The sequence below is a fragment of the Pleurodeles waltl genome, chromosome 1_1, assembly GCF_031143425.1.
Source record: "Pleurodeles waltl isolate 20211129_DDA chromosome 1_1, aPleWal1.hap1.20221129, whole genome shotgun sequence".
NCBI lineage: Eukaryota > Metazoa > Chordata > Amphibia > Caudata > Salamandridae > Pleurodeles > Pleurodeles waltl.
In genome coordinates this window covers 799,456,667-799,481,795 of record NC_090436.1, presented here as the reverse complement: position 1 = coordinate 799,481,795, position 25,129 = coordinate 799,456,667, and the positions used below count along the sequence as shown (strand labels likewise).

Sequence of the window (25,129 nt, the reverse complement as noted above, 5' to 3'; positions counted from 1 at the left end):
ACATCAATGCAAACATGATCACAATCTTCATCATTATCATCTTTGTTTAAAACCTGCAAAAGCATTGCAAGATTCACAGTATTAAATCTTCTGATCGAGATGTTGTCAGCCAAAATTGTTAGCTCAAATTTTGTTCACCATCTGTTTGTCATATGCTAGGTTTTCGAGAACGAGGCAGCAAGACCTCAACTGAATGGGGGACTAATACAAAAGGGTATAAACCATCACAATTCCCTCACTCTGTGCAATTGTAAAGCAGACTGCTGCTACCTATTTCAAACAACCAGCAAGTGCTGCAGCTACTGGGTTCAATGAGGCAGATAACTAAGCCACAGGCCTGTTCACCACGTTCCCGAGTTTTAACAATAACGCACACACTTCTCTCTTGACAGAATAGGTAATCTTTCTCATTAATTTGGCATTCCAAGAGCAGGTGCCCTACAGCGTTCATCTAGGAGCCCGAGGAAGGCACTCGTGCATTCATCATTGCATGGCACTGGATTGTTTATATTGCTGTGAGTGAGCCTCAGTAAAGGCTTTCCAATCGGTCAGAAGTTTGGAATCCACTGTGTACAGTAGCCAACCATTTTCAAAAACATTGTCACTTCTACTTGCTATTTAGAGAATTAATTCTCACAATTGCGGAAACAAACAAGTTACTGACCTTCAGTAATGCCTTATCGGGTACAAACTCTATCTAGCTGCAGATTCCCTACCTTAGGAATTTTAGCCAGGCATCAGATTGGATCCGGAAATTTTAGAGCAATACCCCTGTGCATCGGTATATGGCATTGTTTGGCTACCCGCCTGATGTGACATGTGCAGTGTCTATGTAGGTGCAACCCCAGTGCAATGCATCAGTTTCTTTTTGTGACTTTCCACACCAGAAGCATGCAGTCACAAAGAACGCTGATGCACTGGTCTGCATTGCTAAGGACCTCAAAAGGGTGACCCTATAATCAAATTAGTTTGCATAGCAGGGAAGACGGGAGGGTCGATAAGTAATCTGCAGCTAGGCATATTCTTTACCAGATAAGATGTTACCCAAAGTAAGTACCTTGTAAATCTAATAAAGACGTCTAGCCATAGAGTCCTTACCTTAGAATAGATACCCAAGCAATACCTCCCCAGAGATAGGTCTGTGAGCATATTAGACCAAAACGTCCTGAAGGACCAAATAGGCAAAATTCCCATCATGAAAGACCTGACTGTCCAGACAGTAATGTTCCGTTAACTGTACAATGACACCAATGTTGCTGCCTGACAAATGTCCAGGACAGGGACTCCACGAACTAATGAAGAGTCGCAACCTTCGCTTTGGTGGAGTAGCACACAAGTCCCCAGTGGGTTGCTTCTTGGCCAAAGCGTAGCAGATTTTTTGAGGAACACTATCAATCATGAGATGGTTAGTTTCTGCACAACCCCACACATATTCGCTCCAACATACCCAATGATCAGTTGATTGTCCACCTGGAAGTCTCTTGTGCAATCAAGGTAGTACAACAATGCTCCTTTTGGGTCCAGTTGATGCAGTCTCTCCTCTTCTTTGTAAGGGTGAGTTGGCGCAAAGAAGGTAGGCAAGGTGATATTCTGGCCTACATGAAAAGAAGGAGTCACCACCTTCGAAAGGACGGAGGCAGTGTCCTCAGAACTAGTCTGGGTAGAATGCTATGTAGGGAGGGGGCACCAAGAGTGCTTGCAGTTTGCGGATCCTCCTAGCCGATGTTATGGCAACCAGAAAAGTGTTTTTTAAGGTGAGCAGGCGGAGTGGGCAGTTGTGCAGTGCGTCCTGTGGATGAGCACATAAGAAAAAATGCAAATGCGTCACAACAAATGACAAACAAAGTAGGTTGGTCCGGCAACCAAAAGAAAGTCAAAATGGCTGACAAGTAACTTTTAACAGAGCCCAGAAGGAGGGTTGATGTTTTTTGATGCACACCATGCTACAAATTTGTCCCACTGGCAGGCGTTTACCATCTTGGTGGAGGGACACCTGGCTCCCAAAATAACGTGACAAAATTTGTGAGGAAGGTCAAAAACGGTCAACTGTCTCAGTTCAATCTCCAAACATTAAAGTGGAGGGTGAGCAGGTTTGGGTGCAAGGCCCTCCCCTGATGCTGTGACAGAAGATCCTCCTGAAGGGGCAGCCCAATTGGAGGACCGATGCTCATGCCCAGGATTTCGGGATACCAGACTCTCCATGCGTTATCCGGAGCCACAAGAATGACTGGAGCCCTGTTGCTCCAGATCTTATTGGAAACTCTAGGAAGGAGAGGTATTGGTCGAAAGGCATACAGGAGACAATAACTCCACTTGAGGCAAAACGTTTTGGTGAGCAGACCTCAGAGCGCAGAACTGATGACACTGCCCTTCTCGGCAATGGCACAGAGATCTACCAAGTCTCTCCCCACTATTGAAAGAGACCTTGCACCACCTCCGGATTGAGACACCATTAGTGATCTGCTAGGCATTGAGAGCTGAGTTTGGCCGCTCTGGCGTTCATAAAGCCTGCCAGATGCTGAAGCACCAGGTGAACGACCTGACTATCCAGCTACGCGCAGAGACGCAGGGCCTCTTGGTCCACAATACCACCCTGCCCTGTCTGTTGCAGTACCACATGGTGATGGTGTCGACCATGAACACTTGGACCAGCCTTCTCCTGAGGAAGAAAAGTTTTCAATGCCTATTAGATGGCCCAGAGCTCTAACAAGTTGATGTGGAGCCCAAACTCCACCGAAGACCAGAGGACTCGGATCTCCCCTTCTCTCATGTGGCCACCCCAGCCCAGAAGTGACGCATCTGTCACCACAGTCAACTCTGGTTGGGGAAGGGAGAGGGCACTGTTGTCAACCTAATTGTGGTTTATCAGGCACCACTGCAGAGCTTCAGCAGTTCTAGATGAGATCTGGACCATGTCAGAGAAATTCCCCTGATCCTGCACCCACTGGAACTGCAGGTCTCACTGCAGAGCTCGCATATCCAACAGGCATGTGTCACTAGCAGAATGCAGGAGGTCATGAGGCCTAACATCCTATGAGTCAGTCCCACCAAATTCCAGGCCAGAGGCCGAAACACAGGAATCAAAGCCTGAATAACCTGAACCTAGGACAGGCCCAAAACCACACTGTGTCCAGAATAGCTCCAATGAAAAAGAGGGTCTGAGAAGGAGTCAGGTGTGACTTCAGCACATTTGATAGTGAACCCAGTGAGTGCAGGAGGTCTGCCGTAGTCTGGGGATGGAACAGTCCGGACGATCTGTAAAACCCTCTTGTCTGATGTTTTGGACTGCCGTGGGACAGGTGATGGCGGATCCTGCCCTCACTAGGTGCCCTTGCTGCTATAAGAGCAAATTAAAGGGATTCTGAGGTTGCGACTGCTGGAGGGGGATGGTGAGGGAGGTGAACTGGCCCAACCTCTGTCTAGTTGCCCCAACTGCTCTGCGGGAACCGTGCCTGCGAAAAGGCTTGGAAGCCTGTGAGTCTTGGTAGCTGTGAGGGAAAGAATGTGGCTGGTAGCCCCTCCCATAGACACAGAATGAATTAAAGGCAGACTGGGGTTGGCGAAGGGCCATGGATAAACCTAAAGACCTGACCGTAGCTCCACTGTCTTTAAAGCTCTCCAGCGCACTCAGTCTTTTCGCCAAAAGAGTGGAAGTCATCAAAGGGTGTGTCCATAAGGGAAGCTTACATATGCCCCGAAAAGTCAGTGGTTCTCAACCAGCAGTGGCGTCTAAGTGCCGCTAAAGGAGCAATCGCTCTGCCTAGCGAGTTGGTCATATCAAACTCACATCTGATGCGGAACTTTGGTGTATGTTGCCAGTCGGCAATTGTTTGAGTGAGAATAGCTCAGGCCTCCACCAAGACCACAGGCAGCACTTGTGCAACGGAGTCCCACACAGTGTGGATCTATTGACCCAAAAGGCATGCAATGTTCACCGACTGCAGCGCTAGGTTGGTGGAAGAGAATATACTCTTGCCAAAGGTATCCAGATTGTTAGACTCCCTATCCTGTGGGGCATTAGGTAACGCACCAGAGGTAACACAGAAAGTGAAGGCTTGCACCACAATGCTCTCCAGTGTGGGGTGCTAGGTGAGGAAATTGGCCCCCCGGCAGTGGAGCGACAGTAACAGGCAATTGTCCTGTGCAAATGAGCCCCTGTGCAGAGCTTGGACCAGGCCCCAAGGAGGAAATCTGTAACATCATCATTGAATGGGTGTAAGGGTTTGTTTTGACTGCCACTGACAGCAACTGAAGATCCAGGACCTCAGTTGCCCTCTGCATCATCATAGCAAAAGAGGCTCCCTCCTCCATAGCCACAATGGGAGGAGAGAAGAAACCAGCATCTGGTGGGGTGTTCCAACCACTGGCAACTGCCAGTTGCTCATACCAGTTGTCCTCTGACTCCCCAAGGTATGATGGTATCCAAAAGAGTCCTCAGACCCTTCCCAATCCTCGCTGTCTCCCGTCCTATAGAGGGAAAAAAGCACTGGCTCCAACTGGGAGGCATGGTACCAGTAGGTATTGGAATCAGTGTCGGGCGACACCCATCGGCTCTGTACTGGAGTCTGGAATGAAAATGGGGTTGGTGCTGCAGTGAAGTGTGAAATGACCCAACTGGAGAGGACTCAGAGGAGGGTTACTGTGTCGTGGGTGGAGCAGCTCCAGATCCAGCATAGGTTCCAAGGGACACCACTGGCGCAGAGGGCAGACATGCGGGTCCCTCCCAAACCCACTGGGCCGAAAGGGACTCCAGAGGGATCGGGCCACCCAAAATGAGGTGCACGGCCTCACAGAACTCCTTAAGTTGGGCAGGTGCCACTCCAGGAAAGTCTGGGAGTTGGAGAGCGGACCCAGGCACAGGCTCCACGGTGGAGTGAGGCCTAGATTGTTGACGTTCCCACTCCTCATCTGATGACTGAGAATGGGGCAGGAAGCAAAGAATGTTTCGACTTCTAGTGTATGACTGACTTAAGTGATAACTGAGTGGGGTGGCAAAAATCAGGAGAGGCTCAGCAAGCAATCCCGCGGCCCTCCCATGTGACCAGGATCTTGAACATCGCACGCTCATCTGACGTCCTGCGGTGAGGAGCTTCAGGGAATGTTCCCTCTGTGCCTTAGGGTTCAAGGTGGTGCAGTCCTCGCAGGTCTTGGAGTCATGGTTCTGCTCCAAGCACCACAAACAATCCATAAGTGGGTCTGTCGCAGACATCTGCCTGTGACAGGATCACGTGACTTAAAACCCACAGATTTCTCAGGAAACATCCCTAGCACACCAGGAGAACAAATTCTCGAAACTATCTTTGACAAAAAGTCCAAAAAGGGCCAGTCAAAAATTGACTGGGTTAAGCTCTCTTCGGGTCAGGTCTGACTGGTGCTGAAAGAAAAACACATATATAGGCACCATACACAACACATCCGGTGCCGGCGACACTGAGCTGGACAGTGCCACATCCCGGCACACAGGGGTGCAGCTCGAATATTTCCGGATCCATTCTTACGCCTGGAGATAATTCAGGTAAGAAATTTGTGGCCAGAAGTCTCTATCAGATACATTCTTTGGACACCTTCTTTCAAACAATATTGCATGTTTGTGGGTGATACTTTATGCCCATCAGCTGTAAAATGGTTGAAAAAAAAGCAATTGTATCCAGCTTGCAATATTCTTTTGTTTTAGAGTGGATCATTAAATCATCAATGTACTGCACCAGCACTGAACTACGGGGCAAAGGCAGATTTTCCAGATCTTTATTTAGAGTTTGGTTGAAGATTGAGGGACACAAAGATTACAACACCACATGAGAACTTTAGTAAAAAATCTGAACAAATAGTGATTATCCTCATGAAGAAGAATGCCTGGCACAAGTTGATGACTGTGTACCATTCTGCATCGGCTGAGATTTAGAATAGAATCAGAGCAGGATTTGGTAACACAGGACACCAAAGAGCAAATATTGTGGTATTTTGAACATCTTGGACCACCCGCCATTTGTCACTTGTTTTTATTATGCCTGTCACAGGATAATTGCAAGGGCTACAAAGTACTTTTTATTTATTTATTTTTTTAAGTCATGCTCAATCATTTTTTTCAATCACAGGTTTCATTCCCTTCTCTGCTTCAAATGCAAGTTTGCAGGAAGAAGTCTGGGGGAACACTGCATCTTATTTCACTGTACTGTTTAATGGCTCTGTGTTTTTAATCAAACCTAGTTCTCTGCCTGTAAAATACCATAGCTCATCTTTCATTGTATAGCTTAAATTAGGTGGCAAATCATCTTTCATAAGCGCTAGAAACAAATGGTCTTGACTCTTGTGATTTAAATTTTGAATTCTGAGTCCTCGTCTTGCATTCAAATTGGGATCCTGTTGGGCTGGATGAGTAAGTTCTTCAAACGCCCAGTCCGGGTGGATAATCAAGTGTGGACACTAAAAAACAGAAACGTGCAGCAAGCACTCCCAATACCCAGAGTGCACCCTATATTCCTGGGGGAGATGACATGGGCAAACCTCTCAGCAGATGTACCAATTGGAGTAGACATTCCGGATACATGTTGCCTTTGCCCAATATCTTGCGATTTATTCTCACAGTTTTCCTGAATCAGAATAACAGCTCTTTAGCATTGCTGCCTCTGTTTTGCCTACTTCTGAAGCCTTGGATACAATATTACAGTTGCCCTCTGACAGCTAAGAGGCCAAACCCTAAATGAAACTGATGTTTCAATGGCCCCGTTCCTGAGCTTTTTTTGTGGCTTCCATGCCTTAAATCTGCAGAATTCCATACAGATGATGCAATTTGTTGGAGGGGCAATGCATAAGACAGAGGAGCTTGAGGCGCTTGATAGTGGGAGGCATTTAAAGGGGATGGAAAGAATAAAAGAGAACAAAAGAGAGGACAACGTTTAAGATGAAAAGACTAATAAGAGACGTGTAAAAGGACAGGAAAGGGATGCAGATAAGAGACTTAGGAGACAAAGAAATAGTGTTTAAGACAGAGGAGCATGATAGACGGAGATGTGTAAAAAGATGGAAAGGAAAGCAGAAACATGAGCGAAGCAGCAGATTACTGCAAGAAGTGTAAAGGAGAGGGAACAGAGCGCATACAGGAAGGAAGCAATCATGAAGAAAGATGTCACAGGAGTCACATTGTAGATTTGTACAGGGACAGGGGACGAATTAAGGAAAATCTACCTCACTCTGCCATCAAAACCACTAATTTCCATAGCTTGCGCACTGGCATAGTAAACCATTGCAAGTCTGCAAGTAAGCTTAGCTGTAGTGCATATAGAAACTTTATTGCCACACACACACAAAGTTAGAGGGGACATTGGTGAAAAGTTGGCATGGGGTGATGAAATTGTCACACAGCTTCAACAAATCACAACACAGAATCAATACATCATCTGGCACCATCCCAACTTTATTGCCTAAACGAATATTTAATTTCTACCCCTTTGACCTAATCTAATGGCATCTGATGTCACAGTACAAATCTAGTTACACACAAAACAATAACAGCTCATAAGAAGAATAAGCCCTCCGAAAACCCAGGCAGGAAGGACCTTCAGAATTAACATATTGTTAGACTGCTTCGTTCGGAGCCTCCAATAGTAGTGCACATTTTGCTGCATGTGTAGTCAGTGAGAGAACATTAAAAGTGTCTGCCTCTGTCTTTATCTTTCCAAGAACTGTGAAAGGATCAGGTCATTTAGATATAGACATCAACACAATACCTGATGTAACATCAGTCTGGAACAAGAGCCTTATTATCACAATTTCAAGGTCAAACAAAGATCAACAGTCAAAATAGTGTAGTCTGAATTGTCAAGCTTTTACCTTATATGTTTAAAGCAACGTGTCTTAGACTAGATTTTTGATGTGTATTAGTTAAATCAAATATTCTTAACGTGGCATTACATATTTCATCTCAGAATAGATACAGCATAAACGAACTGCCACTTGACCACCTGTCAGGAGAGGTCCTTCTCAGATTATTGCAAGTGATATAATGTCAGACAAGACCACAATCCTATCAGCCAGAGATGCTGCCACTGAATATTACTTTCTACTGAAAGCTGATACTGAGCCCAAGCGGAGTTGATTCTGAATGTGTGTTTCAGGAAACACAGGTTACTGGACTCCTGAAAATGTTAGCATTCTGCTATAAACAAGGTATGCAGTGCACCCATTAACCCTAACGAACTCTAGCTGCAAGTTGTTTTACTCTCTATGCTCTCCTAGCATACTGCATTGGAGTAGGTTTTAGGGTGCTAGGTTTTTAAATGACATTTTACGCATGTCAGAAATTTTTATTTGATTTTCATTGATCGCACCATGCATTTGTGCTGTTCTAATTGTATTCTGTGTGGTTATTTTAGATGTGTCTAGGAACAGGGTGCAACTGTTGAAATAAACACACTTTTCAGTTAAAGTGTCTTTTTCTTGCACGAGACTGGAGAGAGTTAAACAGGTTTGTTTCTGATCACCACTGTCTCCCTCGATCCCTGTCTAGGGACTGTTAGTAGCCCAAGAGCATTGGTGCCATTTCAACTATGCATTGGGTGGGGTTCTGTGGGGTTACACAAATCTGCCTCTGATGTTTAAGCATTGAACTAAATTCAACTGTGTCACTGGGTGTGAAATCAAACGTTGTAGAGTTGAGGAAGAGATTCAGTTTATGCAACACTAGTTCAGCCAATGCCAGAAAAGTATAGTTCTTTAATGTGCAGTGTTGCCCTTTTTAGGGCAAAACATTCTTGATGCTAAGCAAACAGTGTTTATTAATCAAAATATCACCTATACCCAGGATTTTAAAAATATATATTTTAGAGATAAAATTGCTCAGATGGAATGGCAACACAGTCAGTCATTGGGTCTCAATTAAGTAAATATAGCATACCAATCAACTTTATAATCTTTACTACAGTGAACAAACTGAAAACTATTGTAGAGAACTATCTTTTTTCACTTTCAAGTCTGGAGGGTCACAAGAATGCTGGTTGATGTGTCAAAGCAGCAGTCACTCATACAATTAGGTACAAGAACACTTATAGTGGCACAATGGGTTGGGCCCTAAGCAGCACTCCGCTCATTCGGTGTTTACTCCTACTAAAATTCATATGTCAACCCCTTGGCTGTTGGTTTAGAATAATACCAAGGAGCAGTGTACAGCATAATGTTATCCTTTAAGTTAGCAACACTACTGAAGAAAACTGAGCTTATTGAAAATTGAAATGCATTTCTATTATTTCGATAGGTGAAATCATTACACATGTAGCTTAGACAATATGGGCATTATATAATTTCAAATTAATCTTGAAAATATTTTAGGTTTGGTGCAGCAAGTCTGCAGATAGTCTAAATTAATCAAAAGGAATGCAGCCAAATACATTATAATACATACAATCAATCAGTGAATACAATTTGTTTGAACAAAATAGTTTCAGTTGCAAAGTTACGCAAATCATTGCAATATGCTTAACAACAACTATCAGTTATAAGTGCCATGGCAACACGCAAGTATTTATTTTAATTACATATTATATTGAATTGTTCAAATATAAAAATGAAATTATGTAAAGAATTTTCTAAATGTACTCTACCTGAATGTTTTCTTAAGACTTTAGCTAGATCCTCAATGATTTTAACACAATCAAGTTCCTGGAAATAAATAACATTTGATTTAAGTTAGTATTAAGATCAAGTACTAGGATACTTCATGTTCTTTCAGATGTGTGTATATCAAACATTTCAAGGAATTTTGCACCAGAAAGGAAAATGACAAGCTATTTAAAAAGGACTTCTATAGAAGTGAGATACATCAATTAAAATGATATGTTTAATTTTAGAATAAGTAAAGGTAGCAAAACGGTACAGCTCAATAAGGTGTAACAGTTCAAACCACAGCACACCTGTTCAAAATGTAGGAAATTATTAGTTACACCTCTTAGCCAACTACATTTTAAGATCTACAATAAGGGCCTTAGGCCCTTGTCTTTGCCTGGCCATCCTACAGAATGCACAAAAGTCTTCTAGATTTGATGATAATTGTTTGTAGACCTCATCCAGACACAAACATTTTTTTTTTAGATAAGATCCTGTCTTCCACTAGAGAAAAATGTATTATGTATTTTACTCCTTGTATCTCCCTAGGCACAGTCATGATGAACAAGTTAATTATTATTGTTAACATTCCTACTGGTAGAGACCATCTAACTGCAGATTATTCACCTTTTGAATAGTTCCCAGGCATCAGACTGAATTATTTTTAGCAGTACCCCAGAGTGATGGCAGGTGGCGTAGGTGGGTACACATCAATGTTGTTCAGCACCGGACCTGATGTGAACAGCCCTATGTAAGTGCCACCAATCAGTTGCTTTCTGACCCATCTGTGTCCACAGAACCAAAATCAAATGTAACCTGTGTGTAGATCTCTAAGTTGAAAGCTTATCAAATGAAAAAGCCCAGTTCAGAGAACAGTGAAATGGGGGTGGAGGTGGGTGGGGGCAGTACAGATACTTCGGTTAGGCAGTCTCTCTTCCAGAAAGAGTTACCAAATATAAGTAACTTGTTCTCCTCATAGAATTCTAACCACATATTCATCACCTTTTGAATAGATGCCATAGCAGTAACTTCTACGAGGTTGGTCTGTGAACTGGCTCACACCAAAAAGCCCTGAAGATATGCTCACACTCGTTCAAGACTCCTTGTCAATGGCCTCGCATCCAAGTTCTTCACACTGGAGCAGGGTACGAGACAAGGTTGCCCTCTTTCCCCTCTTCTGTTCGCCCTAAGTACTGAACCCCTCGCATCTGGAATTCAAGAGTCCCCATCTATTCTGGGCATACCTTTTGGGTCATTGATTCATAAAATCTCACTCTTTGTAGATGATGTGCTCCTTATGTTACCTTCCCCCCATTCTTCGATGCCAGCAGTGCAAACTGAAGGAATTTGAGCATGTGGCAGGTTTTAAAGTTAATCTCACTAAGTCCTTCCTGCTCAACCTGAAGGTCGCACCAAGGGACATGGGGAATCTGACCATCAAAACACCCTTTCGCATAGCGAAAAAGAGCTTACTTACCTAGGGGTCAACCTCACACCGAGGGCAGATGATCTATACAATGCCAACTACCCCCCACTCATACAGTGGCTAAAACAAGACTTGACGAACTGGACCTCTCTATACATAACCTGCCTAGGACACATAAATGCTATCAAAATTACGGTTCTGTCACGTCTTCTATACCTCTTTCAAGGGCTTCCAGTGAAAATCGCCAGGCAGTTCTTTATAACGCTGCAAACAATGATTACAGTATTTCTCTGGCAGAAGAAGAGGGGTAGACTATCAAACAAACTAGTGACTCTACCCACAACAGAAGGGTTATCACTTCCGAACTTCCCTCTTTACTATAAAGCAGCGCACCTCAGAGTGATCACTGAATGGTCATTACAGGAGTCAGACAAACACTGGCTCCATATGGACAGAGCGATAGTGGGGGAAATTATCTGGGACTTATTCTAGAAATTTAGGGCTACTCGCCCCCTTCTCCCCAACGTATACCTGAGTACCCTGACTAGAACGACATTGAAAGCGTGGGATGAGGTGGCCATTAAACACAAATTAACAACCATCCCTTACCCATATACCCCGATACACTTTAATAAGGAGTTCACACCAGCCCTTATCCTGGGACCCTTTGATGCCTGGAGGGACAGAGGTTGTCTAACCATCTCGGACTTGTTTCATGGCAATGAAACTCTTACGTTTGAGATTTGTCGCCGGAACTTCAACCTACCGGCAACCGAGTTATATCATTATAACCAACTTATGCAATGGGTATCTAACCCCACGATCAGACAAGCAGCCAAAACAGAACTACCCCCGCTCAAGAGATATGTGCAGAGGCAGGGAGGGACCAAGGGGACCATTTCTTTCCTATATTCTCTCGATCTCCTTGAGCGCAGCCACCACACTAAGACACAGGAAGCTCTGGGATCAACTCCTGGGTATGGAGATATCCATAGCGTAATGGGGGACCCTAGCAAGAGATCTCACTAAATGTAATCTATCACTTGGTAGACGGGAAGCCCACTATAAGGTCCTAGATCACTGGTACCTCCACCAAGCTAAGCTGCATAAGACTTTCCTGGACTCATCTGATAGATGCTGGAGAGGCTGTGGCCTGTTGGGAGATTTCCGTCACATATGGATTGCCCCACAATTAGGCCTTACTGGTCGGAAATATTTGCTTAGATCAAAGACATCTTGGGGTACCCTTTGCCAAAATCGACAAAATTTACACTACTGGGCCTGCGGGACCACACCTTCAAGCACCAAATGTCAGGGGTCAGATCAATCATGTGGCTTTGTTTGGGAGCTGCTAAAACGGCTCTCGCTGCAGCTTGGAAGGAAACGACTGCCCCTTATCACAATGGCATGCTTGCCTTTGCCAAGGTATCACCATGGAGCGTTTGACAGACAAAATTACAGATACACGTAAAGATTTCGAATTTATATGGGGCCCACTGGTACGATATCCATCTGTGGGCCTCCCTTTGTTCTCCTGCTCCACGCACACAAGAGCCCTCCATTTCTTCCAGATATGAGACGTCGCACCTACTGCACCGCCACAGCCTAGACCGACCACCACAGGGTATCTAATAAAATATAACCACATCACTACCTAATGTAAACAACTAGCATATGCTCTTCCTTGACATGCCAACATTGTTAGTTACTTAAGTTTTCCTTTTTTCCCTCTTTGAGGTTTGTTTTCCTTTCGGTTTTTAGATTTGTACTGTTGGAACCATCATAGGCTGGTCTCAAATATACCACCTCCCCCTTTCTTTTTCGACTTTCTTCGACTGATTGGCTGGATTGAAAGAGGGGAGGTGGATTACAGTACAGATCCTGTTTGTTGTTAGAATGTTGGGGCATTGCAAATGATAAGTGGAACGTATAAGGTCATTTTTCCATATGCAATCTCTATGCAATTCTGAGTTGCACAATAGCCCAATTTCAACCAAGAGTGTCTTGAAACAGCACAGGCAGTGCAAGATGCTTCATTGTAATTGTTTAAATCAATTAAAAAAAGGTTAGAGGGAAAAATAAGTCCTGAAGGATCAAGTGGGCAAAGTTATTTTCCTAGTGGACATGTATCAGAAAACAGTGCCTTGTGAACATATGGCGTGACATCCATGTAGCATCCTGACAAATGTCCAGAACAGACACCTAGTGCATCAATGCAGTGGGTGAGCCTTGGCTTTGGTGAAATGAGCCCAAAACCCATCAGGCTGTATTTGGGTGACAGCGTAGCAGATCTTTATGTATAGTATGATCCAATGGGAGATGGTTCTTTGTTGCATGTCCATGCCTTTCTCTGCCCCAGAAAATCCAAAAACTATCTGATTGTGCACCTGGTGTTCTTGGTGCGATCAACGTACATGCTGAGAGCTCTTTTCAGATCCAGCCGGTGATGTCTTGCTTCATCCTCAGAGAGGTGAGGCGGAGCAATGAGTGGCAGAAGGGAGATGGTCTGGCAATATGAAAAGGAGTCTTTAACTTTGGAAGGAAGAAGATTTGAGTCCACAGGTCCAGTTCGTCTGGTTAACAGAGAAGGGTGTAACTCGTTCACTCACTGCAACAATGTTGTGGCAACAAGAAATACTGTCTTGAGGGTAAGGAGCTGGAGAGAACAACTGTGGAGAGGCTCAACAGGCACGCACAGGAGGAATGTGAGCACCAAAATTAAGTTTCATTGGGACATAACGCATGGACAGGGAGGATATGTTCGCCCTCACACATTCCTATCTAATGCCGCCACTTAAATGCTTGAGGCGCGCGCACACACAGAGGCTTAAAATATGCAGATGTGTGATCCATCTATTCCAGTCAAATAAAAAGAAAATGCGTTTCAATCTAAATGTGCATGGACAGTTTCATATTCATAAGAAAAATTGATTTATAAAGGACTGTGGGCACAGATATGTTGCTCAACAACTTTTGGAGCTACATAGACCAAGGCTCAAACGCACCATAACATTCAAATCTAGAAACACGGTTTTGTGGCTATGACGAGCAAAGTTTCTTACCACTGGCCTCTTCATTGCATATTAACAATGGCAGCTTAAACAGTGCAGCACTGCACCTGTCACCTGTATTACACTTGTTTGAGGTAGGATGGATGAGGCAGGGGGCGGGAGCAGGGGTGCCCCTGTAAGCTTTGGAAAAGCTGGCTTCAGCTAAGAACATATTCTGTGAAATCCAAGCAAAGGCAGGTTATGAGGCACCAGCACCACAATTTCTATCATTTCAATAAATACTGTTTGTGCTGCAGAAGAGATCCTAGTAAATAGTGGGGCTGCAGGAGATTTTACTTTGCTTCAAATTTCAAACCCCTGGTGAGTCGCTGTGTTCCTAGATTACATACGGCTTCACAATCCCAGCAATGGTTCTCATTTCCTCAGCAAGAACACTTTTTATTATGTCCCTTTGTATTAAATGTTTGCCAGTGTTTGCCCATTAGCACTCGGGTACTAACAAGCAACTGCACTTGAAATACAGTCTCTTGATTCTCCCAAATTGCCTGATTAACCTTCAATAGCTTCCCAGACAAACAGGAGAAAATACAAACTTCCTCTGCATTTTAAATTAAACAGTCTGGTGTAATCACATTCACAAGTCATGATTGCCTGTTCCAAGTTCAAAATCAAATGAAAATCAATTGTAAACCCAGTACTCTAAGTCAGCCCTTCTCATGAGTGACACCTTCAGGCAGCTTTTTCTGCTAACTACATTTTGCATGCAGGAACAAGTATTTTTGTTCCATAATAAGCATGTGTTTAAAAATGTCAGCATGCATTCTGTTATGTAAAACAAAATATAGCTGACTGAAACATTCACCCATGGCATTGAGTCACTTGGCAACTATTTATTTTGTGGAGTGCACTCTCTCATTTACATCATGCATAAAAAAAAAAAACTGGCCCATCACTCTGGTTTATGTAATAAAGTGGCTTTTAACAAGCTTCAGTGCATACCAATTTAGAAAGCGGCCTTAGCTCTGACCTTAATATATGTATACAGAGAAGTTCTGTATTTAGGGTGACTCCAGAGGGACAGTCCGACTCCCAGGAAGGCAATTTCAAGCAAAGTATTTATTGGGCAAATTCGTAATCATACAACTCCACCCCTTCTTTTATGTCCTTCCTCTACCCCATTCTAATCCCTGCATCTCCTTGCCTATCTTTCTACCTAAATCTTTTGCTCTCTCTTTCTCAGATTCACTGATTGGCTTTTCTCTCGTCTTGATTTATCCACGCTCACACATTTTTCTCTTCTTATTTTCCCTTCATCTGCCTTGCCCCTTTTCTCTTCCTCTTTCTTTCCTCAACCTGTTCACTATCACATTTGCTTCTAGCTCTTCACTACACAATCCTACATTTTCTCTTGCCTCTCATTTTATCACCTCTTCATTGCTCACATTTATTTGGTAACATAAATCCTTCCTTCTTTCAGAATAAGATACATATAAGGAGAGAATAAGCGCTTTCAATTAAATTAGTAGAAAGTCACCAATGTCAGGAATCCCCAAGGTGCCTCCTGCGTTATCTGTCAGCATCCCCAGGGATTAGGGTTACATCATATCTCTGTTCTTGGTTAAACCTTCATGTTTCTAAGTAAACATAAGGTGCTGTGTTACACAATTGGTTTTACCAATGCTTGTTTGCCTATGTGAGCAGGTGTAGATGTGCTTATAATTGGGTGTGGTGTAGACGTGCTTCTAATTGAGTGTGGTGACTCATCCACATGTGGAAACTCAACTGCTTTCCTGATTGGCTATACATAGCAGACTGAAGCATACCTCCCTGTTTGGCTTTGTTTTGCTTACTGATCTCAGCATCTGATTTGGCAGTCCAGCCCTTGCTGTCATCCTCGTATTGGACTTTTGAGGCAATTCTTTTCTTCGTTCCTGCACAAGCTGACACCAGGCATTCCTCTAGTACTCCGGAAAAGACTGCAGCTTTGTGACTAGTATTCTCCAGGGAGTTCGTTCTTTGAGTGCCGCGCTTTCCTAGAACAGCTGGTGTATTTCAGACCTGGTATTTTGGCAGAGAGCTTATCTTGAAGAGACAAATGCATTTCTGAACATTCTACATTATTATTGTAGTTACTTGCCTAAATGTGCTTCAGGAAATCTGCTTGATCTCAAGTACTACAAAAAGTGACAGTGCAATTTTAAAAGAGCATTTACGTGACTTTTCTTTCTCTAATAGCATAACTCTTGGATTTAAATTGTGTCATTCATGCCTGTGTTTCAGGTTTGAGGAATTTGCTTTTGAAGAGTTTTTCACACACACAGTGAAACCAAACCGAACTGTGCCACCCTAACCGTTTAAACCCAGAGTGGACATTTGTATTTCTTGGATTGTTTTTGTTTCTTTTAGTTTAACCCTATGCATGCAGGAAAGTGATATAATTAATGCCCTTGTATGTCTTTCTTGTGCATGATAAAAGCAACCACACTTCTAATTGTAGTGTGCAGCAGTGAATCTCTGTGAAGCCAGCCTTAGTGTCGCAGTACCTATTGTTATGGCACTCAGTTTGGATTTTTGGTAATGCAGTGTTAGTAATTGTGCCAACAGTTGGTATTGTCCAAGAAAAGTGCTGCAGTATCCTAATGTTCTTCTACCGCTCCAGTGCCCATATCAGAAAGAGAGATTCAGTTTCAAGGAAGTTGAGTGCACTAAATCTACTATCACTGTCAACAACGAACTGCCCCCATGAAGATAAAGGGTGCCTCGCTGGACCAGCAAGACGTGGCAGTGTTTTGTCTCTTTCTCTTCCACTCCCCCTTTCCTTTTGGGACACCTGCCGGGGTTTCTGTGTTCACCAACAAGTGCCGAGAGGTGTTCCAGGAGGTCAGAGGCATACCATCTCCCCTGCAGACATCCTGCTTTTCAGGAGAGTGGCCCTGCCTCGACAGGAGCTATGGGAAATGTCTGCGAAATCCAGTATGCCACAAAAATGGGAATACATTTTGAAAAAATGGGAATACATTTTGTAAAAATGGGAATACATTTTGTAAAAAAGAGAATAGCTGGATGGAACAAACTTGTCTTCAGCTCCTATCAGAGAAGAAACTGAACCTATAGCTCTGAAAGATCATCTAGGACACCAAGAAACAATATCTTTCAATCTCATAGATGCTCCTTAATTTCAGCTGATCTTGGGCTTACTGTGGCTTACAGAACACAGCCCTAAAATTAATTGGGGAAAAGAGGAATGCAATAAAATTCAAGTTACTGTCGGAAGCATTGCTACGGTCCTCAAGAGATCAGTAGTGCACCATCTCCCACTCACGTTTTAGCTACTCCAATGTGGTTTGTGCTCTGGAAAAGGTCGTCATTCCCCCAGAATATAAAGAATTGTCTGCAGTGTTTGACCAAGCAGAGGCAGAGAGCTACCTCCCCAAGGATCTTATGATTGCAGGATCGAACTTGAGCCAGGTGCAAATCTACTTTGCAGCAGAATCTATGCCCTTACTAAAAAGGAGAACAAGTTCCTAAAAGAATATTTGGAAAAATATTTGGCAAATGGTTTTATTCGTCCCTCTCAATCCCCAGTCTCTTCCCCCTTTTTTTTCATCCCAAAGAAAAAGAATGAAGAGTTAAGAACTTGTATCGATTATAGAGCGTTAAATCAAGTTACGGTGAAGAATCAATATCCCCTGCTCTTGATTTGAGTGCTACTAGATAAGGTAAAAGACGCAAAAATCTACACCAAACTAGATCTTCACAGAGCGTACCATTTAATTCGGTTGCTAAAGGAGACAAATAGAAAATGGCCTTCCGCACCCGGTTTGGTCTATACGAGTACCAAGTGATGCCTTATGGGCTATGTAACGAGCCGGCCGCTTTCCAGCACTTGGTGAATGATATTCTGAGAGAGTTTTTAGATCAATTTGTAGTAGTCTATATTGATATTTTAATCTGCTCCCAGAATTTGCGAGACCATGTAGATCATGTGAGAGCAGTTCTAAAGAAATTGTTGGAGAATAACCTATATGTGAAGTTTCAGGCAAAGGAAGTAGAATTGTTGCGATTCATCTTATCGGAAAATGTAGTTTCCATGGATCCTGCTAAAATTGAAACAATCCTGGATTGGCCTTCTCCTTAAACGGTGAAGGAGGTGCAAAGTTTTATTGGCTTTGCCAATTTCTATTGCTGATTTATGAAGGAGTTTTCTAAAAAGGTGGTCCCCATTACAAATCTTTTGAGAAAAGAAGTACCCTTCCATTGGTCAACTGATGCTGAAGAATCTTTTGAGTTCCTCAAAAGAGCCTTTACGACAGCTCCGATCCTTCTCCATCCTAACCCTGAGAAGCCATTTTTTATGCAAGATGTTGCCTCCGGACCAAGCGATTGGTGGTGTATTGTCTCAGAGGCACAAGTAAAAAGGTCAACTTCACCCAATGGCATTTCGATCCAGGAAATTAACTCCTCCTGAAAGAAATTATACAATTGCTGACAAAGAGCTATTGGAAGTGAAGGATGCCTTTCAGGAATGGCAGCATTATTTATTAGGGGCTCGTCATGTAGTCACTGTGTTCACCGATCATAAAAATCTTCAGTTTTTAAAGTCTGCTAAAACATTAACTCCAAGGCAATTGAGATGGTCCTTGTACTTTGCAGATTTTAATTTTACTATTACCTACTGACCTGGTTCTGCCAATGGCAAGGCAGATGCATTATCAAGAATGAATAATACACCCGGAGAAGCTGAAAAGATTCCAATTATTCCAGCAGACAAGTATGTTTGTACTTTACAATTTTCCGAAATAAAAAGGAAGGTTCGAGAATCCGTGTCTGACCAAGAAATTTCAGATTGGGCCAACAAAAAAGAAGGAAGAAGTGTTTTAGAAAATCTTCCTTTTGTTGAAAATGCTTTATATTTGTCAACACATGAGTTGCAAGAACTAGCGCTACAAGCGTGTCATGACGATCCTTTAGCTGGCCATAAAGGAATTTTGAAGATGACCGAATTAATTAAGAGGTATTTTTGGTGGTCTGCCATGATCCCTCAAATAAGACAATACGTTCAAACCTGTGATAAATGCATTCGGGGAAAGACAACACGATTAGTTCCTGAAGGTGAGCTTCAGCCTCTTCCCATTGCACCATATCCCTGGCACACAATTACTATGGATTTGATTGTAGATGTACCTTCAGGTCAAGGTTTTGACACAATCCTAGATTTTGTAGACACCTTTTCTAAAATGAGGCATTTCATCCCTCTGAAGAAGGTTGCTAGAGCCTCTCAGTTAGCACAGTTATTTTCACAGCACATAGTGAGGGCTCATGGCATTCCTGTGGTTGTAATCTCAGATCAAGATCCCCAATTTGTTTAACAATTCTGGAGGGCCTTTATGAAACAACTTGGAATAGACTCACGTTACTCTACCAGTTATCATCTGGAACTAGATGGACAGATCGAAAGAGTTAACCAGGAGATAGAGCAGTACCAACGCTTATATCTCCTGGACCAAGATAATGATTGGCCAGATTTCATTTGGACAGCAGAATTTGCGTACAACAAAGCTATTCATGCCTCCACTGGTTATTCTCCTTTCTATTTGAACTCTGGTAGGCACCCAAACGTTATCTTAGGAAGGTCGGGAGGCTTGGTCCCAGCTGCGAATGAATTCAGTAAGAAAATTCAAAAGATCTACCAATCGTCTAGAAAACACTTGACCAAGGTGAAGGTCTCTTACAAGAAACATGCTGACAAAAAGAGGCGAGGCAACCCTGGTTATTGCGAGGGTGACAAGGTCTGGTTATCCACTCGATATTCACATTTAAGAGGAAACAAAAAATTCCAGCCTAGACATGTAAGACCCTTTACAATAAAGAAAACTGTAAATCCAGTAAAGGTCAAACTCACCTTGCTCCCTCAGATTAAGGTTCATCCAGTATTCCATGACTCGCTACTTAAAAGAAGCCCTCCCAATGTTAGGACAACCACCCCTCCAGATCCTATCTGTAGGAAGTTGGCTCTGTATGTACTATTTCAAAGTAAGAAATAGCATGCACAGAGTCCAAGGGTTCCCCTTAGAGGTAAGACAGTGGCAAAAAGAGATAATTCTAATGCTCTATTTTGTGGTAGTGTGGTCGAGCAGTAGGCTTATCAGAGGGTAGTGTTAAGCATTTGTTGTACACACACAGGCAATAAATGGGGAACACACACTCAAAGCCAATTCCAGGCCAATAGGTTTTTATATAGAAAAATATCTTTTCTTAGTTTATTTTAAGAACCACAGGTTCAAGATTTACAAACAATACTTTAAATGAAAGGTATTTCACTTAGGAACTTTGAATTAGCAAAATAGCATATACAGTTTCACACAAATGGCAATAAGCTATTTTAAAACTAGACAGTGCAATTTTCAACAGTTCCTGGGGGAGGTAAGTGTGTGTTAGATTTGCAGGTAAGTAAACCACCTACAGGGTTCAAAGTTGGGTCCAAGGTAGCCCAACGTTGGGGGTTCAGGGCAACCCCAAAGTTACCACACCAGCAGCTCAGGGCCGGTCACGTGCAGAGGTCAAAGTGGTGCCCAAAACACATAGGCTTCAATGGAGAAGGGGGTGCCCCGGTCCCATTCTGCCAGCAGGTAAGTACCCGCGTCTTCGGAGGGCAGACCAGGGGGGTTTTGTAGGGCACCAGGGGGGACACAAGTCAGCACAGAAAGTACACCCTCAGCAGCACAGGGGGGTGGTGGGGTGCAGTGTGCAAACAGGCGTCGGGTTCGCAAAAGGATTCAATGGGAGACCAAGAGGTCTCTTCAGCGATGCAGGCAGGCAAAGGGGGGGCTCCTCGGGTAGCCACCACCTGGGCAAGGGAGAGGGCCACCTGGGGGTCGCTCCTGCACTGGAGGTCGGATCCTTCAGGTCCTGGGGGCTGCGGGTGCAGTGTCCTTACCAGGCGTCGGGTTCTTAGAAGCAGGCAGTTGCGGTCAGGGGGAGCCTCTGGATTCCCTCTGCAGGCGTCGCTGTGGGAGTTCAGGGGGGCCAACTCTGGCTACTCACGGCCTCTCAGTCGCCGGGGAGTCCTCCGTGTAGTGTTGGTTCTCCACAAGTCGAGCCGGGGGCGTCGGGTGCAGAGTGCAAAGTCTCACACTTCCGGCAGGAAACGTGTATTCTTTCAAAGTTGCTTCTTTGTTGCCAAGATGTTTCTTCTTTGGAGCAGAGCCGCTGTCCTCGGGAGTTGTTGGTCCTTTTAGATGCAGGGTAGTCCTCTGAGGCTTCAGAGGTCGCTGGACCCTGTAGAACGCATCGGTGTTGCAGTTTTTCTTGAAGTGGGGAGACAGGCTGGTAGAGCTGGGGCCAAAGCAGTTGGTGTCTCCGTCTTCTCTGAAGGTTTTTCAGCTCAGCAGTCCTTCTTCGTCTTAGGTTGCAGGAATCTATCTTGCTGTGTTCTGGGAGCCCCTAAATACTCGATTTAGGGGTGTGTTTAGGTCTGGGGGGTTAGTAGCCAATGGCTACTAGCCCTGAGGGTGGCTACACCCTCTTTGTGCCTCCTCCCTGAGGGGAGGGGGGCACATCCCTAATCCTATTGGGGGAATCCTCCATCTGCAAGATGGAGGATTTCTAAAAGTTAGAGTCCCCTCAGCTCAGGACACCTTAGGGGCGGTCCTGACTGGCCAGTGACTCCTCCTTGTTTTTCTCATTATCTCCTCCGGCCTTGCTGCCAAAAGTGGGGCAGTGGCCGGAGGGGGTGGGCAACTCCACTAGCTGGAGTGCCCTGGGGTGCTGTAAGAAAGGGAGTGAGCCTTTGAGGCTCACCGCCAGGTGTTACAGTTCCTGCAGGGGGAGGTGAGAAGCACCTCCACCCAGTACAGGCTTTGTTACTAGCCAATGAGTGACAAAGGCACACTCCCCATGTGGCCAGCAACATGTCTGGTGTGTGGCAGGCTGCTAAAACTAGTCAGCCTACACTGGTAGTCGGTTAGGGTTTCAGGGGGCACCTCTAAGGTGCCCTCTGGGGTGTATGTTACAATAAAATGTACACTGGCATCAGTGTGCATTTATTGTGCTGAGAAGTTTGATACCAAACTTCACAGTTTTCAGTGTAGCCATTATGGTGCTGTGGAGTTCGTGCATGACAGACTACCAGACCATATACTCTTATGGCTACCCTGCACTTACAATGTCTAAGGTTTTGCTTAGACACTGTAGGGGCATAATGCTCATGCACTTATGCCCTCACCTATGGTATAGTGCACCCTGCCTTAGGGCTGTAAGGCCTGCTAGAGGGGTGACTTACCTATTCCTACAGGCAGTGTGAGGTTGGCATGGCACCCCGAGGGGAGTGCCATGTCGACTTAGTCGTTTTATCCCCACTAGCACACACAAGCTGGCAAGCAGTGTGTCTGTGCTGAGTGAGGGGTCCCCAGGGTGGCATAAGACATGCTGCAGCCCTTAGAGACCTTCCCTGGCATCAGGGCCCTTGGTACCAGAGGTACCAGTTACAAGGGACTTATCTGGATGCCAGGGTGTGCCAATTGTGGGAACAAAGGTACATTTTGGGTGAAAGAACACTGGTGCTGGGGCCTGGTTAGCAGGGTTCCAGCACACTTCTCAGTCAAGTCAGCATCAGTATCAGGCAAAAAGTGGGGGTAACTGCAATAGGGAGCCATTTCCTTACACTATCCAAGTAGATTCACATTTAGAGTATGAATTGAATAGAATTTTAGACTCAAAGATTAAAAAAGGAACATTATACTACCTCATTGAGTGGAAAGGTTTTGGCCCAGAAGAAAGGTCCTGGGAAGCCTTCCAAAATGTGTATGCTCCAAGGTTGATGAAGGAATTTCACAACACTTTCCCCAACAAACCTTCTGTGGGAGGGAGTTCTTTGGAGGGAGGTGCTATCAGGAAAACTATTTCCAGCGTTGTTAAGTTCTTCCCTCAGCCAAAACTGTTCCCCTTTTCCTTGTACTCATGTTGGTTGCAGCGGCGTCCTCACTCCGGGTGGCTCTTGCAGAGGCTGTCCTTAGAACTAGCTGCTTCAGGTTTAAATACCACTCGAGATGGTGGCCGCAAATCTTTTGGAGGTCAGCGCGCTAGTATTTCTACCTTAGTCTTGTGCTGAAGCTTCCCTTCAGCTGTTTCTCTCTGGGAGCCCTGCACTTCAACTGTCATCCTGAGGAGAATGAGCAGTGTTCCTGAGGTGCTTCGTTTCATACAGAATTCTTGCAGTTTTGAGTAATTATTTATTTTTCTTGTTTCTGTGTGCAAACTGGCTACTTTTTCCCTTTTGAAGAAGCTGAATTTTTTCCTTCTTCCAACAACTGGCTATCGGCTTTCTGAGGAGAATTTGTTTTGCCTTAACAGAACTTCAAGCAACTGCAGTAAGGAATCCTTTTGTATGATTTCTAGACTTGCCGATATATATATATGTACATATATATTCAAGAACTTTTTGCTTTGGAGACTTGTCAGTCCTAAAGACAACCCTCAGTGCTCAGACTAATTCCTAGCGACTGATTGAGAAAACTGAACCTTGAGAGGGAGTTTTTGTTTCCTGTAAAAGACATTAGTAGTTTGTATATTTGTGAACTTTTGAACTGTTCTCCAGAGAACCTTGGAAACCTCTGGCTCCTGGAGAAAAAAAGATATTAAGTAAACATTGTTCTCTTAGAGAGAGGCTAGTCTCTCAAAAGATCCAGGTTAGGAGAACAATAGAATTTGGTGACTGTAAATGGCGGAACAGTTAAATGCGCAGTAGGAATGTTCTTATCTATGCGTTTATCACCCGACTGCAGGGCCTTCCTTTAAAGAAATCCCAATAAGAAGAAAGGTGCAGGTTTTCAGAGACACACACTGAATATCCTATCTTTAAGTGGGAAACACAGGCTGGAACTGGATCTGGAGGCGGTCTCTCTTTCTATTCCCATTCCCCTTTCTCCCTAGCAGATGCAGGGTTCAGATAATCAGTTAAAGTCTGAGCACACATCTGTTGGAGGGAGCTGAGTAAAAGGCATCTGCTCCTGTGGAAGTTTGATTTAACGGGTAATGTACTGACACAGGCAGAACCATTGGCTTTGAAATAATATGTTCAGTGCTGACATGTATCAGCTATAAATAGTTTAGAGTCTCTTTTATAAGCCTAAAATAAGCATCTACACTGTACAAATGGATCATTCTTCTAAGCAGATGACAACAAAGCAACCTCTATGTTGATGCCAGTTTAAAAAACTATTTCAATGGTCACCCTGGCCTCAAACATATGATCTTCCACATTGTGACTCACTGCTATACTCTTCCACTTAGAGCAAGGACAAGGACGCACATGAACACTCTTTTGTTCCACACAGCGAAAAATTATTATAAAGAACATTGGTTGTAGCCCTCTGAGGAAACCCAACACATCTGGTGATGTGAATGAAAAAGGCTGGTCTGGCAACCTCAACGAAGACAAAACTGAGGTTATGTTATTGAGGAACAATCTTAGCAACCCTGTCTTGAGTCCATTCATAGGCAGTCTCAACTACCTTCCTACTGCTAAGAACCTGATAAAAAGTCTTGGATTTTGGCTTGACTTTGGCCTCACTACGGACTCTCAAGCGCTAAAAAAATTGCTGCCAGCTGCTATGCCATTTTGAAGCTGTTGCGTAAGGTCTTCCATCTCCTCCCCTTTATTGCTAGACAAATGGCCTTTCAGGACCTTGTCCTAGCTTGCCTTGATTATGGGAATGCCCTATATCTAGGCTCCCCTCGCTGTGTCATTAAGAGGTTGCAGATGGTGCAGAATGTTGCCGCTCGCCTCCTGATTAATGTTTCGAAACATGCTTTGGCCTCTAAGGCCCTGAGGGACTTGCACTGGCTTACGGTGGAACCCGGAGGGCAGTTTAAGTCTCTCTGCATTATGCATAGGGCAATTCATAACAAGGGCCCCTCTCTGCTAAGACCTTTAGCCTGCCCTCACCATCCGGGTAGAGTACTTTGCTCTTCATCTGCCAAGCTGCTGAAGGTCCCCAGGATTTGCAGGCCGTGCTTGGGGTTGAGGAGGGGTGGGGACAGTCTACTTTTCAGGCCCCCAAGCTCTGGAATACTCTTCCATTGGAACTGCGTCTTC

General features: G+C 44.1%; 1 protein-coding gene across 2 annotated transcripts in view; it reads right to left on the bottom strand.

Annotated features, from left to right (window-relative positions):
* The window catches only part of TUT7 (terminal uridylyl transferase 7), a 1,097,449-nt gene that overhangs the window by 482,481 nt on the left and 589,839 nt on the right, over positions 1–25,129 (bottom strand). For both annotated transcript variants that reach the window (XM_069228237.1, XM_069228248.1), the window contains exon 16: positions 9,597–9,654. In XM_069228237.1, the coding sequence (XP_069084338.1) occupies positions 9,597–9,654 (58 nt within the window). The remainder of the gene's footprint in view (positions 1–9,596; positions 9,655–25,129) is intronic.